This window comes from Schistocerca gregaria, chromosome 4 (genome assembly GCF_023897955.1).
Source record: "Schistocerca gregaria isolate iqSchGreg1 chromosome 4, iqSchGreg1.2, whole genome shotgun sequence".
Taxonomy (NCBI): Eukaryota; Metazoa; Arthropoda; class Insecta; order Orthoptera; family Acrididae; genus Schistocerca; species Schistocerca gregaria.
Genome location: NC_064923.1, coordinates 779,972,354 through 779,992,479, shown reverse-complemented (window position 1 = coordinate 779,992,479; position 20,126 = coordinate 779,972,354). Strand labels below are relative to the sequence as shown.

Sequence of the window (20,126 nt, the reverse complement as noted above, 5' to 3'; positions counted from 1 at the left end):
TGTTTGTACATTGCAAACTTTGTGGTCTTTAATAATAAAAAACTTTTCAGTCATTAACTATACCGTCTCAGAACAGCGACACTCTGTTTAAATACCCCTGAGACCACAGCAGAAAAACCACACAGTCATATATTCATAATAATTAACTGTTTGGCGACTTCAATAAATCACACAAAACCCAATAAAGGAATAATGGGGGTTTCCACTTTGGCTTCCGTGCCAAGAACAGCTGCAATCTTCGAATCCGAACAATGGCTTATTAAGCACCAATTTTGGTTCAGTGGAAATACATTTGCAATTATCGGGCGATTTTAGTGCTAGCATAATTCGGTACTGTCGTTACTGTGACTACAATTAGAGTACTTCAACTGTAAACACTGTAATATAACGTATTTATGGTGAAATTAGAAATCGCAGGAACGAAGCACATTTAGACAATACAGTGCAAAAGTGGCTGAGCTACAGTATACAATTTTTTTACAACTTTAAGTGGCAAAATCAGTGTTAGTAAACAATGTATTGAAGTATGGACATGAAAACCCATGTGAATTACAGTAAAATTCGCACTCTAAGGAAAGGCGCGTTTCTGCATAATCGCAAGTGAACCAGCCAAAATTCCGTTACATAAGTATCAGGAGCATGTTTCCAAGTGACTTTGTATCCGAAACTATCTTTTGAATGATGTAAATCGCTAAATTTGATGTGGACCCATAAACTATCACAGCATTTGCCAGTGTTGACTGTGGCTTAATTGTTGGATGGCGTCACCCAGACTCTGTGAGCGGCTAGCCAAAGCATTTGAAGCAGTGAAACAATTCCGCACGTTGCGACATCAAGGATTTGGATAGTGGAGATGTACCACACTGGTAGGTGACTGCAGTGGTGCTAAGTGACTAAATAATAAACAACAACGATGCTGAGTTGGACAACTAGTGGCGAACCTCAGAAGTATACGACTCCAGCGCCACCTACCAACAAAATATTTGACAGCAGCTCCATTCCGTCACCAACTGCCGAACTACGAGAATGCGTCAGAGCGATTCGCTGTGGACTTGGCAGTGCACACGGCACCACACCAACTACAGCAACGCATCGCCTGACTCTCGCCGTACCGGAGGAGCCAGCACCAACACGTCTTGTAGGGCGACTTCAAACTTCAAAACACCGTGACCTCGGCAAGCGTCGAGGGGCGAGTGAAGACGATCTGCTGGCGCGATATTAAACAGTATTCCACTATCTTCAGAGCGGCGAAGGAACTTCAAATTATGTTAGGCAACTGCAGAAGTTATAAAAACAATATTTTTTAACATTTCTTGTGAATGTTCTCTGAAAAGTTGTATGATTATATGTGTGTATTTTCATGCTGTACAGCAGAGAACAGTGCCTCATTTTCCTTATTTATTGTAAATTACATTTTTGTATGTCGTCTAAGTTGTTGTTGTATAGCACTTCGATATTTTGTGTACGAATGCGGTCATTGATTTTTGATCTGGGTAGGCTTCCACAATTTATGGTGTTCAATGGTGAGGTCTGTTTTGCCAATTTGGGTTAACCTAATGCAGTGAAGGATTATTTAGTAGTTGGCTAATTAGTGAGTGTTTGGGTTTCTGGAGGCTATCTTATTTACCTTGTCTGTGCATAGTGAATAGTTGAGAGTGGATCCTGATCAGAAAGAAAAGATTGTGGAGGAGGTAGTTAGAAAAATGGAGAGAGTGCAGGAGGACATGGATGAGTCAGGAATTGGTAGTAGTGGAATGTCAGTGGACAGCCCACTGGGTCATTCAACGAGTCACCCTGAAACACCGGTAAAATCAATTAGAAAGGAACTGAGTCTAGAGGATGGAAAATTGCAGTCAGTAATATTCAAGATGCTCCAAGGAATCAACAAGCATATAAAGAGATGTCCAAAGGAAATGATGAAATCAAGAAATGAAAAGAATAAATCAACAAAGGAAACAAAGAAATCAAGAAAAGTATAGCAGAGATGTCCCAAGAAAGCAAAGAAAACTTAAGGAAAGGACTGCAGGGATTCCCGGAACAGAAGAGAAAAGCTCTTAAGGAGAGAGATGACAAGCTGCAGGTGAAGTAGACTCCAAGAAGAGATAAGCGATATGAAGGCAGAGATAATTGTAAAAGCTGAGATAGATGTCCAGAGCGATAAAACTGAATTGGGAGGGGAATGCAAAAAATTGCAACACATCAACACCAACAGATTAAAGATGTGGTACATATACAACAACAATATGAAGTTGATATTAGTATATTGGGAAATAAGCAAGTGAAACTGGAGGAGTCTGTGGGAAATTAAGTCAGAAATGAGATCAAACAGTTACAGGAGGGAGTCCAATAGCTAGAAAGTAAAATCAAAGAGATTGATAGGAAGATATGTAGTGCCACATTAACACTAGGGGAGGGCAATTTCGTTACATTAGTGAATGCTGATAGTGGGTACACCCAGACCCACATGGGATAAATATATGAACCCATACGGGAGTTGCACCCAGTGATGTTTACTAAGTGCTTACAAGGAGTTTTTCCAGCATATTTACGAGATAAAGATAAAGTTCAGTTCACAACAGACAGAATCAAGAGCGAAGCCTTCACCTGTGGAGTTAGGAACGAAGAAGAAGTTACCAGCTACAGTATATTTGAGGAAGAGCTTTTAAAAATACTGGTCCAAAAGTCAGCAGAGTGCAACACTTGAAGATTTACTGCATCGCAGGTCCCTTAATATACTTGGAGATGTACCTTCAGAGAATTTTCTGAGCATCTATCGGAACTGACTGAAACATTAGAGCAGCCATTGAATGATATAATGATATCAATTAAAAGGATGCAAGAAAACTTATCCAGAAGCCTGATCAAACATGAAGATACTATAATGGGAGTATTGGAGCCATTAGAAACTACTAGTTCACAGGAAAACAACCAGATGTATTATCAGAAGCGAGCTGGAAATAATTACCATCAGAAACAATTTAATGGTCCTCCAAATTATAAATGTAGAGGTGGGGGTAATGGATATAGGAACCGTGGCACCGGTCGACAGTTTAACGACAATCATAGGAGAGATGATGATGACAGGAATTATGAAAGGGAGATGTAGGGAGCCAGCAAGTCTTTCGCTGGTAAGTGGCGACTGGTAAACTCCCAACTGGAAGAGACTTTATTTCTTATTTGAAGTTTCACTCCTCTACCATCTTTCTCTATCCTTAGGTTAAGAAAGTTAGTGTGTAGTAGTTAGCATAGGTAGTGGTCATCCAAATAACTCATTCAGGAAACATGTAGCAAATATATAGTTGACTACTGTAGTAGGCGTGGGCTTCGTGTCTACCTTGGCCGCAATAATGCGTTCACTATGCTGTTTGTAGTACCTAACCCGCATTCCTACTTTTTTATTCATTATTAAACCTACTCCTGCGTTACCCCTATTTGATTTTGTATTTATAACCCTGTATTCTCCTGACCCAAAGTCTTGTTCCTTCTGCCATCGAACGTCGCTATTCCCACTATATCTAACTTTAACCTATCAATTTCCCTTTTTAAATTTTCTAACCTACATGCTCGATTAAGGGATCTGGCATTTAACGCTCCGACCCTTAGAACGAAATTCGATCTGTGCTAGTCAGCATAATGGCAAATCGTTTGTTACATCTCGGTTAATACGAACAAGGTCTTCATTTACCAAACTTATCTGCTCGCCAGTCAGGAATCTGATTAGCAGCACATCCTGTACACAAATCAAACAAAATTGACAGTTCGCTGCAGAAATTGTAATGTCTCGGCATTACTTGATTGACTCTGATTTAGATATTAATTCCTGTGGCGGTCACTGTGACTTTCGCAACTTCAGACCAATTAAGATTCGGAACAACACTACAATAGCAATTTTTTGAATTTTAAGTTCTCTCTCTCCTTTTTGTATTGCGATTGAGTTACACTGGCTATACGACGTCAGGATCCTTTTACAAGCACCACAATATGTTCTAAAATTAATTGTATATGCCCCTTTGTTATAATCATTCATTACTTATTTTCATGGAATTAATGCTTGGAAGATGATGAGCACAATAATAATCAGAAAACATACTAAAGAGGAATATAAAGAAAATAATTATACGACAACAGGACTGGCTATTTCGTTAGTATAATAAACATAAAATGACAAAATTTTTCAGTGTCTTATGTCGTTATAAATTAACAGGTAAGGAAGGCGTCGTCTATTAATTTGCTTAAGCATGGAATGTTCTTACTCCTCCTCCTTTCCGAGGACAAAATTTGGCTTTGCTTACTATCTATTTTCAGTAAAATACCGACTTAACAGTAGGCAGCAGCTCAGTTTAGCAAGATGGCAGAAATCATAAAGCGAACGCGGCGTAATGGCGCAGCGATGCTCGACTGTTGCGTTTTGGTGATGCCGTATTCGACAACATTCTTGTATCGTTTCTTATTCGGTTGCGTGTCGTCACATTTTGTTTATGTAAGTTCACGCACTTGACTTCAGTCATTAGGCAAATGTTATGGAAAGAGCCTGAAAATTTGCAGGATCCAGAATTTTAAGTATGAGAATGAAAGTACTGTCGAGTTGTTCGAGATGTAGACGCTTCACCACGCGAACCTGAATGGCGCACTGAAAATGAGACTATTAACCCTATTTTTAATCTCACTAGTAACAAAACAGAAGTTACAAATATCATAAAACGTGTCGGCAGGCATGGCCCAGCGGTTCTAGGCGGTTTTTTGCTACGGTCACAGGTTCGAATCCCGCATTGGGCATGGATGTGTGTGATGTCCTTAGGTTAGGTGGGTTTCAATAGTTGTAAGTTCTAGGTCACTGATGACCTCAGGTGTTCAGTCCCATAGTGCTCAGAGACATTTGAACTATATTACTTCAGCGGAAATGTTAAGGCAGGTGACATCTGAAATAAAGAATTAAATATCTACCTTACGTAAAGAAAAGTGAAATGTGTAAAATACGTACTGGAATGTGTACTAAAAGTGATGTGGCAACTTTCCACGATAAAATGTGTATTACGTGTAATTAAATATCGAGTAAATTGATGAAACGTCAACTTCAAATAATGAGAAAACTGAATCGAAACTAATAAACGAAGTATAACCTAGAATTGTTCGGTGTACCCTACAGAATGAAACTACGGAAGAGGATGTTGAGCCCGAAGTCGATCTATCTAAGAAACATCAGGCAATTGCATTGACGCTGTACTACAAATCTTCATAATGCAGCCGGAGCAATCCGGCGCAAAACAGGCAACACAAGAGACCCGTCATTTGGAACTACTCCACGTAGTGAAATCTTTAGTACCACACTGTACGGGGAAACGTGCAGTGGAAAAATGAGAAAAGCAAGTCTCTCACCCAAACGTAGGTTACACGAGGTTGGGGAAGTGCCGTGTTTGCATTCAGTTTCAATGCGTGAATACATCTCTGACCAAAAACAACTGCAGGTGTTCAAAGATATGAAGAGCAACAAAAACAATAAGAACCACAGCAACAGTTGCGACGCGGATAACTTCTCACCATTGCACTTAAAGTTTTGTTGTCACGCTATGTCACAAGACGAAACACCAGGCGCCAATAAGACTGGATTTGACAGAAATCCAGATGGTTACTGTCTTTTTGGATTAGGACCGTACACTGATCATAACAAACCAACATAAATATAACTGACAATTACGATTTTGTTCACAGATGTAGTTCAGCAGCTGCAGAATCTTTGGATAAAGTGTTACGGCGTGGAGTCAAGCGCCTGCACGCCAGTCGGGAACGACTGTGAGAAGAGGTCAGCCAATCGCACGCTGACCGGACCTCCCTCCAGGACGACAACGCGGCAGCAGCGGCTAACATGCGAAGAGGACATAAGCGCCGCGACCGACTGGTTATGACCCAGTTCAGTAGCGGCTTTAGGATTGCCGACTTCTATGGCACCATCAACTCAAGTCCCTTGTACTCAGCAGTTAATGTCTCTCTGAATGTTCATTACAGCAGTGTGCAAAAATATGAAGTAAATCGACAAATTACAGTTTGAGATTTCTTCTAGCAACATTTACCTTTACATCTTCTACATATATTTGCATTATATTTATTTCAAAATATACAGTCTATAGCACTTCAAATGTTATAGCAGTGTCATGTGAAAATTTGAGGTAAATCGGTAAAGAACTTTTCGAAATCTCTGCTTACAACATTTTTTCCTTGTATATTAAAAGTGTGTCTACACTACAAAATATATTTAAAAATATGTAACCTATTTCTGTCCAAACATTTAGTAAAAAACTGAGCAAAAATGTGAGGTTTATCTGTCACGAACTTTTTGAGACTTTTGCTAACAATGATTCTATTTTAAACAGTGCACAAATGTAAAGCATGCACATCATACATATAATTTGTATTAAGAAAGAGTAATCTATATAAATTTAGACGTTTATTAGAGTTGTTCTTGTTGTTGTTGTGGTCTCCAGTCCAGAGACTGGTTTGACGCAGCTCACTGTGCTACTCTATCCTGTGCAAATTTCTTCACCTCGCAGTACCTACTGCAGCCTACATCCTTCTGAATCTGCTTAGTGTATTCATCTCTGAGTCTCCCTCTACGATTTTTACCCTCCACGCTGCCCTCCAAACTAAACTGGTGATCACTTGACGCATCAAAACATGTCCTACTAACCGATTCCTTCGTTTTGTCAAGTTGGGCCACAAATTTCTCTTCTCCCCAGTTCTATTCAATACATGCCCATTACTTATGTGATCTGCCCATCTAATATTCAGCATCCTTCTATAGCACCAAATTTCGAAAGATTCTATTGTCTTCTTGTCCAAACCATTAATCATACATGTTTCATTTCTATACATGGTTACACTCCATACAAATACTTTCAGAAACGACTTCCTGACACTTACATGTATACTCTTCTTCAAAAACGCTTTCCTTGTCATTGCCAGTCTATATTTTATTTTCTCTGTACTACGAATATCTTCAGTTATTTTGCTCCCCAGATAGCAACAATCCTTTACTACTGTACTGCTTCAAGTGTCTCATTTCCCAGTCTAATTCACTCAGCATCAACCGACTTAATTTGACGACATCCCATTATCCTCGTTTTCCTTTTGTTGATGTTCATCTTATATCCTCCTTTCAAGACACTGTCCATTCCGGACAACTGCTCTTCCAGGTCTTTTGCTGACAGAATTACAATGTCATCGGCAAACCTCAAAGTTTTAATTTCTTCTCCAAGGGTTTTAATTCCTAATCAGAATTTTTCTTTTGTTTCCTTTACTCCTTACTGCTTGCTCAATATACAGATTGAATAATATTGGGGCAGGCTACAACCCTGTCTCACTCCCTTCCCGGCCAATGCTTCGCTTTCATGCACCTCCACTCTTCTAACTGCTGTCTGGTTTCTGTACAAATTGCAAATAGCCTTTTGCTCTCAGTATTTTACCCCTGCCACTTTAAGAATTTGAAAGAGAGCTTTCCAGTCAACATTTTCCAAAGCTTTCCCTAAGTCTACAAATGCTAGAAACGTACGTTTGCCACTAAGTAATCTATCTTCTAAGATAAGTCGTAGGGTCAGAATTGCCTCGTTTGTTCCAATATTTCTACGATATCCAAACTGTTCTTCCACCAGTTCTTCCATTCATCTGTAAAGAATTCGCGTTAGTGATTTATTTAACAAATAATTCAGTAATTTTCACATCTGTCAACAAATTTTTTCTTTGGGATTAGAAATATTATATTCTGCGCTAAGTCTGAGGGTATTTCACCTGTCTCATACATCTTGCTCACCAGATGGTAGAGTTTTGTCAGGGCTGGCTCTCCCAAGGCTATCAGTAGTTCTAATGGAATGTTGTCTACTCACAGGGCCTTGTTTCGACTTACGTCTTTGAGTGACATCTCAAACTGTGCACGCAGTATCACATCTCCCATTTCATCTACATGAACATCCTCTTCCATTTCTTTAATATTGTGCTCAAGTACATTGCCCTGGTATAGACACTCCGTACACTCCGCCCACTTTCCTGTTTTCCATCCTTTGCTTACAACTGGGTTTCTATCTGTGCTCTTGATATTCATACAAGTGGCTCTTTTTTCTCCAAAGGTCTGTTTAATTTTCCTGTGGGCAGTATCTATCTTACCCCTAGTGATATGTGCCATTACATCCTTACATTTGGCCTCTAGCCACCCCTGCTTAGCCATTTTGCACTTCCTGTCGATATCATTTTTGTATTCCTTTTTGCCTGGTTCATTTACTGCATTTTTATATTTCCTCCTTTCATCAATCAAATTCAATATCTCTTCCGTTACCTAAGGATTTCTACTCGTCTTTTTACCTACTTGACGCTCTTTTGCCTTCACTACTTCATCCCTCAAAGCTACCAATTCTTCTTCTACTGTATTTCTTTCCCCCATTCCTAACAATCGTTCCCTTATGCCCTCCCTGGCATTCTCTACAACCTTTGGTTCAGTCAGTTTATCCAGGTCTCATCTCCTTAAATTCCCACTTTTTTGCAGTTTCTTCAGTTTTAATCTACAGTTCATAACCAATACATTGTGGTCAAAGTCCACATCTGCTCCTGGAAATGACTTACAATTGAAAACCTGGTTCCTAAATCTCTGTATTACCATTATATAATCTATCTGAAACCTTCTAGTATATCCAGGCCTCTTCTATGTATATAACCTTACTTCATGATTCTTGCACCAGGTGTTAGCTATGATTAAGTTATGTTCTGTGCAAAATTGTATGAGGCGGCTTCCTCTTCCATTTTTACGCCCATTCCATATTCACCTTCTACTCTTCCTTCCTTTCCTTTTCCTACTATCGAATTCTAGTCACCAATGACTATTAAATTTTCTTCTTCCTTCACTAAGTGAATAATTTCTTTTACCTCGTCATACATTTCATCAATCTCTTCGTCATCTACAGAGCTAGTTGGCATATAAACTTGTACTACTGTGGTAGGCATGGGCTTCGTATCTATCTTGGCAACAATAATGCGTACTCTGCTGTTAGTAGTCTTGTTCCTCCTGCCACCGAAATTCACTAATTCGCACTATATCTAACTTTAACCTATCCATTTCCCTTTTTAAATTTTCTAACCTACCTGCCCTATTAAGGGATCTGACATTCGACGCTCCGATCCGTAGAACGTCAGTTTTCTTTCTCCTGATAACGAAGTCCTCTTGATAGGTCCCCGCCCGGAGATCCGACTGGGGGACTATTTTACCTCTGGAATAATTCACCCAAGATGACGCCATCATCATTTAACCATACAGTAAAGCTGCATGCGCTCGGGAAAAATTACGGCTCTAGTTTCCTCTTGCTTTCAGCCGTGAACATGGTATAGACTATAAAATGTTAAATCGTTTTACTATCATGATGTGAGTTCAGTTTCTAGGATTTTGAATAGATGACGTAATATGGAAGGTGGTGACCTTTACAAAAGTTATGACGGCATAGTCTGAGTTGTGTTGCAGTGTGTTGCTAAAGACTGTAAAACAAAGTAAAAAAAAGTTCCAGCACTTTTTTGCAAACACTCGTCAGTGAAGTAATCAGCAGTGGGTCGCCTGCTACTGCTGTGGTACAAGATTTGTGACGATGTTATCCGACGTGAAACGCGGCATCTACTTGCACGATGTGAAAACATTGACACTGAAGGATACGCCGTTACGACGCTGAAGAATCGGAAACCGGGGTGTAACTGCCGCTGTGCTTAGCTATCCACCTGATTGTTGCTATGAACACTCTGCTAGCTGGCGTTGTTGAACAAGAAAGCAGGTTTTGGAGGCTGGAAGTACGTGCCGATAAGACACTAAAGTAATACGTGATAAGGACGTTAAATAAACTAATGACTTTACTTCAAGAACTAGTTCGTCACAAACTTCAGTAACTGAACTCAGTGGAAAGAAAAGTGAAGCTTTAGAAAATTTGAAGTACGGAACAATTTTCTACACCCCCCGCCGCCCAAGGAGAACGCCAATCCATTTCATGTGCGACGAATTTATGTTACTATTGTGTACCATACTTTAAAAAATGACTTATTTGTAGTATAATTAAACTATCTTTTAGTGTACTGTAGATGACTTATCATGCCTACTGTTCGATGGCGAACTTTGCAGCCCAAAAGTCTAATAATTCACATGATCCATTTCTATTCTACTACACCATCTCAACCAAATCCTCAGTCTGTCATATGTGATCTTTCTATAGCAACCCTTAATCAGGGACCACAGCCTAACCAACACGCACTGATCCAACTCAAATTCTGTAAAGCAAGACAAAATTCGTAGTTATGTATTCTTTGTAACCACCAACTAATGATAAGATATTCACGAGAACTAATAAAATTAATGAACAGTATTCAAATCATAACTTGTTTACAGAAACTATAATTATACAGCCACTCCTCCTTGTAAATATCAGCAGCATATAGAATCCTACTCGTTCAAGCCATCACTAAATACTTGATGTGTTACTGATGGAAACACTCAACAGTACATAGTAATAACTGTCTTGAAAGCAATTACTCAACAAAAAATTATTGTGCTATCTGTATCAGTTGCTTTAACGCACGATAAGTAAAAGATGTAACTTTTTACTCAACGACATGTCACAGTACAACAACCGTTACTTGCTGTGTGTACCGTGTTACGTGAAAGTAAACACCCAAGTGATTATTGTTACATGGGTGCTTCAATATTCACGCTAATAATGTCACCACCATTCAAAGGGCCATAATAAGTAACTATTTCGACGTCAAACTCAGATATTCCTGTTATATTTCTATAGTAATCACTGGTGTAAGTTGAGTCGTTCTTTTGTAAATAAGAGATTCTTGATTTTCATACCGTATTCTGTCGCCACTTCCTCTTGTTTAGCTTTCGTGGTCCCAGCAGCTTAGCAGGTAACATCCTTGTACTAAAGTTTAAGGAGCTGAATAATAATAACTGAAATTTATACCTTTATATATGTTTCACTTCCAAAGCACTTTAATAACCTTTTGTCAATAATGATAGCAATTCAAGAGGAGGGAGATTCGTTTTGGTGTCGTGTCGAGTTGCTTGCAAACCTCGGGGCATTACGTGAAGGTATGCATACCTAAGAAAACTTGAATCTTGTCGTACAAATTTACTTTGAAAAGTCCGGTCTATATTATTCAACATGATGTTAAATAATTTGTCACATCGCGCTTGATAGGAACACGGTCGCCAGTCACCAAACTTATCTGCTCGCCAACTACAGTTCAGCATCTAATTGGCAGCGCAACCGATGAACAAATCAAGCAAAACAGACTAGTCACAGTAAAGATTGTAATATCGTGGCACTTCCTTATTTAGCTCAGAACTTAATTCCTGCAATGGGCACTAACACATACGGCCTTCCGAATAATCAAGATTTAATGAGGTGATTTACGTATCCAGTTCTCCTTTCTACTTTGTCATAACTCTGAGTAAGATTTTACAAACATAAAACTGCACAGCAGAAGACGTCGATCCGCCTACTTGAAATTTATCTACATACAGAGAAGTATTACTACTAACATTTTTAGCAGAAGTTCAAAAGATTATTGCTTATTCACCAGAGTACATTTTAGCTAGATTGTTAGCACTCACACATAACACGATGACGCCCAAGAGACGTGGCACACTGAAGTCGCAGCATACAAAGAATTACAGTGTTCGAGATGAAATAAAACCGAGAGAAGAGAGTTAACAAGCAATGCAATAGCACACGAAATGGGCTTTACAGACTTACAGGAAGTTTTGAAAAAAATGGTTCAAATGGCTCTGAGCACTATGGGACTTAACATCTCAGGTCATCAGTCCCCTATGACTTAGAACTACTTTAACCTAACTAAGCTAAGGACATCACACATATCCATACCCGAGGGAGGATTTGAACCTGCGACCGTAGCAGTCGCTCGGTTCCGGACGGATATTCCAACCTACAATTGCAAGACAGACCTAGAAGTGGATGCAAATAGCCTTCATAACTATTCTAAGTAAAAAAAGAACTTTCTACATACTGCAGGCGACTTTAACATCTTAGCATTTACAATACCACAAAGTGAGAGAAAGTAGTGTATGACCGTTAACCAGCTTACAGTCAGTTGTGTAAGTAGCCTAAGCTTCATTATTTCACTGCATACGTGCACCAGATGCAGTAACTTTTCACCCAGCTTCATACATTCACCTCTGTAACAGCGCATTGATTCTTACGAGCAGTTCTAAAACTTTCGAATAGTTTTTCTTCGCACTTTTATGACATCTGTTTGGCGCATATTTAGGGTTTCGTGTGACTCTTTCTTGCGTGTACACAATTCCTATAGAGATTTTATGAAATGAAACCGGCTTTGCACACTGATAAAGCGTTTTCTTCCTCCTTCGCCTAGCCAGAGAGTTTACACACTTTTCCTTTTCATTGGCAATTGTTACTGCATGAAAGGTACTCCGTTTTTGTTCTGGACTGAAACTAGTACAAGAATCATAGTTCGTACCAAAATACACGGAATCACTTGATTTATTTCTCGTTCCAAATGAGTGGCCCAGAAATTAGCTAATGAATAACATGTATGTAGGTCTTTAAGAGAAGCAGGTGATTTCGATTGCATAACCGTTTCTTCGCATTTCGTCTTTGCAAGACTGAAATATTGATTGGATCACACGTTACCGTGAATCTCTGAAACGTGCACAACGGCAGTTGCTGTTAGCAACATATAGCACGAAATCATAGAGGCAATTAATTCAGTTTTATTTCTACTATTAACGCTTACTGGTACCGCAGAGGCACCTGCTAATTATTATTAACGTTAAATGAGTTGCGAGTTAGAGCGAACAGTAACTATAGACAACTGTGTCTTAGAAACTACCCACAGAAATCTAAATTCGCTACACAAATTACCATCGCTCGCTGCCGTGTTATCTGTTTACCAACGTGCGAACAACCAAGGGCATGGTTCAAATGTCTCTGAACACTATGGAACTTAACTTCTGAGGTCATCAGTCCCCTAGAACGTAGAACTACTTAAACCTAACTAACCTAAGGACACCACACACATCCATGCCAGAGGCCGGATTCGAACCTGAGACGGTAGCGGTGGCGCGGTTCCAGGCTGCAGCGCCTAAAACCTCTCGACCAAGAACATGTGCCCGCCGTGTGGCTTTTGCGCTGTCTGCTACAGCTATGGCTGAGCTACGGATTTGGCGAATTTCAACATTAAAGAAAATGCTTTCAGTGTTCCTTAACAGCTAACATTTCTTCTGTGTGTTCATTTTGATGTATTCCTCCTGTGTGAAAATGCTTCAGGAAAGGATTCGACGTGTTGGATTGGACTCTATTCTGGTATTTATTTACAGTAACTGCGTTACATCTCGTCCACAAAATGTTAGTCAAGTTTAAATTTTGCACAGTACTACCTACCTATCCTCTTCATTTCTCTTCTCCTCCCCTACCTTCCTCCCCATCATTCACGACACACATTTCAGTATGTTGCCGAGTGGTTTAGTAAAATTCTACCGAATGCTCGCACGAGTGTAATACAGTGCTGCTCCGTTTGTTTCACAGCTTATGAATGTATTCTTTTTAAAGGAAATAACATTTCGCAACATGTGATTAATGAGGTACTGTTTTAAGAATTTTAAATTTTAAATATTATACGTCAACAGTATCTAACTGTTCAGTTACAACTGAAAGAGTTTTGACTTTTGCCACCTATATTATCTACGTAAATAGTTGTTTCTTGATGTCTTATTTAATTTTATTTTTAGATCTGAAGATGATCACTAAATGATTGAAGTTTTTTAAATTTATGAGTAATTGCGAGTGAAAATTTCACAATAAGTATTTAAAAAAGGTACTTATTACTAACTGAAAGGAAGGACGAAATGATTGGAAAGAGTGTGCGATGGAAACACTACGACGAACTTACAACAAACGTGGCTGTGAAAACCAGAAATAAGGATGAAACGGTGTTGTAGTATATAATTTTTTGGCTTATTTGCAGGTGACTTTTAAAGCAAATGACTCTTAGAGAACTGAATTGAAGGACATGATATATGACATCAGATTAATAGGGAATGTAGTGATGAGTTGATGTGCAATTACGTAACTATGCTAAAAATCAGTTTTTATTGTAGCCATAATGGTTTCAGAGATAGAGAAATAAACGGAAAATCTGTAACTGAAATCCATCTGCTGGCCTTTCCGTGGGGGTTCTATTGCCAATGTAGTCTTCTAAATCACAGTTTAAGACTCGGTTTTTCTGTAAACATCTTCACTGCGAAGTCACAACGACAGGAAATTGAATCTGGGGGTGTTAGTGCATTCTGAACTAAAATTTCCTGAATTGTTGAATGCATAATTTTTTTAAGACTTACGGCATACCAGTTAGTTCTGTTGCTCTCTTTTCTACATGGCGCCACAATCCATTTTAGCTTAGGTTAGGTAGTGTTTGGTTGGGACAACTAAGTCGCAGATGTATTGTACACTACTGGCCATTAAAACTGCTACACCAAGAAGAAAAGCAATTGACAAACGGGTATTCATTGGAAAAATATATTATACTGGAACTGACAAGTCATTACATTTTCACCCAATTTGGGTGCATAGATCCTGAGAAATCAGTACGCAGAACAACCACATCTGGCCGTAATAACGGCCTTGATACGCCTGGGCATTGAGTCAGAGCGTGGATAGCGTGTACAGTTACAGCTGCACATGCAGCTTCAAGACGATACCACAGTTCATCAAGAGTAGTGACTGGCGTATTGTGACGAACCAGTTGCTCGGCCACCATTGACCAGACGTTTTCGATTGGTGAGAGATCTGGAGAGTGTTCTCGCCAAGTCAGCAGTTGAACATTTTTGGTATCCAGAAAAACCCGTACAGGACCTGCAACATGCGGTCATGCATTATCCTGCTGAAATGTAGGGTTTCGCAGGGATCGAATGAAAGGTAGAGCGCTGGTCGTAACACATCTGAAATGTAACGTCCACTGTTCAAAGTGCTGTCAATGCGAACAAGAGGTGACCGAGCAATGGCACCCCATACCATCACGCAGGGTGATACACCAGTATGGCGATGACGAATACACGCTTTCAATGTGCGTTCACCGCGATGTCGCCAGACACGGATGCGATCATCATGATACTGTAAACAGAACCTGGATTCATCAGAAAAATGCCGTTTTTCCATTCGTGCACCTAGGTTCGTCGTTGAGTACACCATCGCATGCGCTCCTGTCTGTGATGCTGCGTCAAGGGTAACCGCAGCCTTCGTCTCCGAGCTGATAGTCCATGCTGCTGCTAACGTTGTCAAACTGTTGTCTTGCAAACGTCCCCATCAGTTGACTCAGGAATCGAGACGTTGCTGCACGATCCGTTACGGCCATGCGGATAAGATGCCTGTCATCTCAACTGCTAGTGATACGAGGCCGTTGGGATGCAGCACGCCGTTCCGTATTACCCTCCTGAAACCACAGATTCCATATTCTGCTAACAGTCATTGGATCTCGAGCAACGCGAGCAGCAATGTTGCGATACTACAAACTGCAATCGAAATAGGCTACAATTCGACCTTTATGAAATTTGGAAACGTGATGGTACGAATTTCTCCTCCATACAGGAGCCATCTCGACAAAGTTTCACCAGGCAACGCCCGTCAACTGTTGTTTGTGTATAAGAAATCGGTTGGAAACTTTCTTCACGTTAGCACGTTGTAGGGGTTGCCACCGGCGCCAACCTTGTGTGAATACTCTGAAGAGCTAATCATTTGTATATCACAGCATCGTCTTCCTGTCGGTTAAATTTCGCGTCTGTAGAACGTCATCTTCGTGGTGTAGCAATTTTAATAGCCAGTAGTGTATGTTAAAATAGAGTGTGTATTTCCTCATGTAATTGTTTTCATATTTCACCACAATTTCGCACATTGCAACTGAAGTACTGAAGATAAAGTTGAGACTTGTAACGGCACAGTGATGTAACAAAAATTCCAGTGGAAAGGTACCATGTGATCTTTTCTGTTTACTTATGGCTAATATCTGTTTTATCTTACGAGATGCCAGAGCTTCAATCGATTTATTGCGTCTAATATGTTTCTGGCAATATACTGGCGTATGCCTCATTACATGAGAAGTTTAGAAGCACATTATTAGCATAATCATGTTATACGGTACGGCGATTGGGTGTTCCTGCTGCTGCGACAGAGGGCGTGGTTACAAGGGAACCTCCCAATGGCATCCCCCCCCCCCCCCCCTCAGATTTAGTTATAAGTTGGCACAGTGGATAGGCCTTGAAAAACTGAACACAGATCAATCGAGAAAACAGGAAGAAGTTGGGTGGAACTATGAAAAAAATAAGCAAAATATACAAACTGGGTAGTCCATGTAAAACATAGGCAACAAAGGGAGAATGTGAGTTCAGGAGCGCCCTGGTACCGTGGTTAGTGTGAGCAGCTGCGGAACGAGAGGGACTTGGTTCAAGTATTCCCTCGAGTGAAAAGTTTACTTACTTTATTTTCGCAAAGTTATGATCTGTCCGTTCGTTCATTGACGTCTCTGTTCACTGTAATAAGTTTAGTGTCTGTGTTTTGCGACCGCACAGAAAAACCGTGTGGTTAGTAGACGAAAGGACGTGCCTCTCCAATGGGAACCGAAAACATTTGATCGCAAGGTCGTAGGTCAACTGATTCCTCCGCAGGAAAACACGTCCGATATATTGTAAATGGCCCTGGTGTCGGCATGTGTGTCACATGACAGGAATATGTTGTCGACCCACGTAACTTGTACACTTGATTCTTCCAGCTGGCCCGGTGTAGGTTTTCTTGTGGATGTGACAATCACTCCCATAAACGTGATCGCATCGGTTGGACGGACGGACAGATAATAGTTGTCTGAAAATAAAAAACTTTTCCCTCGAGGGGAGACTTGAACCAAGGACCTCTCGTTCTGCAGCTACTCACGCTACCCACGGGACTACTGTGCTCCTTAGCTCAAACTATCCTGGATATTGCCTATGTTTTACATGAACTACTCAGTTTGTATATTTTGCTTGTTTTTTTTTCATAGTTCCACACAGCTTCTTCCTGTTTTCTCGAATGATCTGTGTTCAGTTTTTCAAGGCCTATGCACTATGCCAACTTATAACTAAATCTGAGGTGGGTGCGATGGGGAGGCTCCCCTGTAAGCAGCCTGGGCGCACCTGGGGGCGGCGAACTGCGGCGAGGCACCTAGGCCTGCTGCGGCGGCTGCGAACTGCGGCGAGGCACCTAGGCCTGCTGCGGCGGCTGCGAACTGCGGCGAGGCACCTAGGCCTGCTGCGGCGGCGGCGAACTGCGGCGAGGCACCTAGGCCTGCTGCGGCGGCTGCGAACTGAGGCGAGGCACCTAGGCCTGCTGCGGCGGCTGCGAACTGCGGCGAGGCACCTAGGCCTGCTGCGGCGGCTGCGAACTGCGGCGAGGCACCTAGGCCTGCTGCGGCGGCTGCGAACTGCGGCGAGGCACCTAGGCCTGCTGCGGCGGCTGCGAACTGCGGCGAGGCACCTAGGCCTGCTGCGGCGGCTGCGAACTGCGGCGAGGCACCTAGGCCTGCTGCGGCGGCGGCGAACTGCGGCGAGGCACCTAGGCCTGCTGCGGCGGCTGCGAACTGCGGCGAGGCACCTAGGCCTGCTGCGGCGGCTGCGAACTGCGGCGAGGCACCTAGGCCTGCTGCGGCGGCTGCGAACTGCGGCGAGGCACCTAGGCCTGCTGCGGCGGCTGCGAACTGCGGCGAGGCACCTAGGCCTGCTGCGGCGGCTGCGAACTGCGGCGAGGCACCTAGGCCTGCTGCGGCGGCTGCGAACTGCGCCCGGCCGACCGCCGCCTCACACCCCGGCCCCCGGCTGCGGGAAATTCCCCGGGGTGATTCCGGCGGCGAGCAGGAAGTTGGTCGGTGAGCGGGGAGGGCGCCGTCGATGGAGTTTAACTGCTTGATGGATTTCCTCTCGTGGGAAGCGCCAGGCGCCCGCGCTGAATGAATAAAGTTTTTGTTCGCACTCTGCTCCCAGCAGGCAATCCGTTCTGGAATCCGGCACTGCGGACGTATCAAAACGCCGTCCTTTCGGCGCTGCATTACGCCAAAGTAAGTGGCTCGAGGTTTTATTTCGGAGGTGTCTGCAGCATGTAACGTTTACAGATACGTTTCCTATATTCAGTGAAAGCGAAGAAGAATTACAGGACCCGTTGAACGAAAGGAAGAGCGTTAAGGGCACACAGTTTTGGCCTCAGTAAAACTCAGAAAGGTGGACGTGTTGAGGATTAACGGAAGTGAAAGTAGGCAAGAAACTTAATATGAGATTTAGGGACCGTGTAGTACATAAAGTAATTCTGCTATCTTGCAAGCAAAATAATGCACGATGTGTTGCTGTTGTTGTTGTCTTCAGTCCAGAGACTGGTTTGAGGCAGTTCGCCATGCTACTCATTCCTGCGCAAACTTCTTCGTCTCCCAGTACCTACTGCAGCCTACATCCTTCTGAATCTGCTTGGTGTATTCATCTCTTGGTCTCCCTGTACGATCTTTAGGCTCCGGGCTGCCCTCCAATACTAAATTGGTGATCATAAATGAAAAGCACCAGTTTGCTTTTGTTCTACAATATTACTTTCATTGCTAACCTGTTTTTCAGCTTACAAGGCCGTCTTCAGACATTTAAATGTCTGAAGATGGCCTTGTTAGCCGAATACCGGTTTGCAATAAAAGTAATATTGAAAAAAAAAGGGAACTGGTGCTTTTCATTTATTATAATGTTGTTCTACCAAGAACCAAAGGAATATTCTGTTAATATAAATTGGTGGTCCCTTGATGCCTCAGAACATGTCCTACCAACGGATCCCTTCAGTTCTATGCAATACCTCCTCATTAGTTATGTGATCTACCCATCTAATCTTGAGCATTCTTCTGTAGCACCACATTTCAAAAGCTCCTATTCTGTTCTTCTCTAAACTATTTATCGTCCACGTTTCACTACCATACATGGCTACACTCCATACAAATACTTTCAGAAACTACTTCCTGTCACTTAAGTCTATCCTCGATGTTAACAAATTTCTCTTCTTCAGAAACGCTTTCCTTGCCTTTGCCAGTCTACATTTTAAATCCTCTCTACTTCGACCATCATCAGTTATTATGTTCCCCAATGCTCCCCAAATAGTAAAACTCCATTACTACTTTAAGTGTCTCATTTCATTATCTAATTCGCTCAGCATCACCCGATTTAATTCGACTACATTCCATTATCCTCTTTTTGCTTTTGTTGATGTTCATCTTATATCCTCTTTTGAAGACGCTGTCCATTCCGTTCAACTGCTGTTCCACATCCTTTACTGTCTCTGATTCATGATGTATGAATATAGAAAGACGAAATTGATAAACATGACATTTCTGCGAAGGGCGTTAAATAAGTAATGACGAACTATCTTTTTCCTCGGCCAATTTCGGTTGAAAAATTCGGAATTTGCTGTAGGACATCATTCCCTTTAGTTTCATGAAGTTCCGATAGATGGCAGCGCTATAAGTTGCCTTTAAAATGGCGTCTCTAACAGAGGTGCGTTCCAAGCAAAGAGCTGTTATTTTCTTTTCGCGGGAAATTAAAGCTTCGCATATAATGATAGTCACTTGCAGAACGTCTACGGAGAGTTGGCAGTGAACAAAAGCACGTTAAGTCGATGGCCGATGCATCTGTAATCATCCCAACAAGGTCGCGCAAGCGCACAGCTGTGATTGCCGCAATGCTGGAACGTGTGGACACTCTCATTCGGGGTGACGGATCACAATCAAACACCCTGATGCTCAGCTGTACGTGTCTGTTGGCAGTTCTGACACACTCGCCCACCAGTACTGAGGGGCCTGTGAGTGCTGTGTCGCCCAACAGGAGACAATAAAGAGCAACGAAGGACCATCTGTGAAGAATTTCTTACGCGTTACGAGGCTGATAGCGACAAATTTTTATCGAACATCGGGTGTGACGAAACGTTAGTTCCTCATTTCGAACAAGAAGCAAAACAGCAATCGACAAGTAGCGTCACATCACTTCTGCCCCAAAATAACCTTCAAAAATACACCCTCAGAGGGTACAATCACGA

General features: G+C 41.7%; 1 protein-coding gene across 1 annotated transcript in view; it reads right to left on the bottom strand.

Annotated features, from left to right (window-relative positions):
• Nucleotides 1-20,126, bottom strand: part of LOC126267933 (spidroin-2-like) — a 163,233-nt gene that overhangs the window by 58,506 nt on the left and 84,601 nt on the right. Inside the window, exon 3 of the mRNA XM_049973244.1 lies at nucleotides 17,213-18,017. Within this exon, the coding sequence (XP_049829201.1) occupies nucleotides 17,213-18,017 (805 nt within the window). The remainder of the gene's footprint in view (nucleotides 1-17,212; nucleotides 18,018-20,126) is intronic.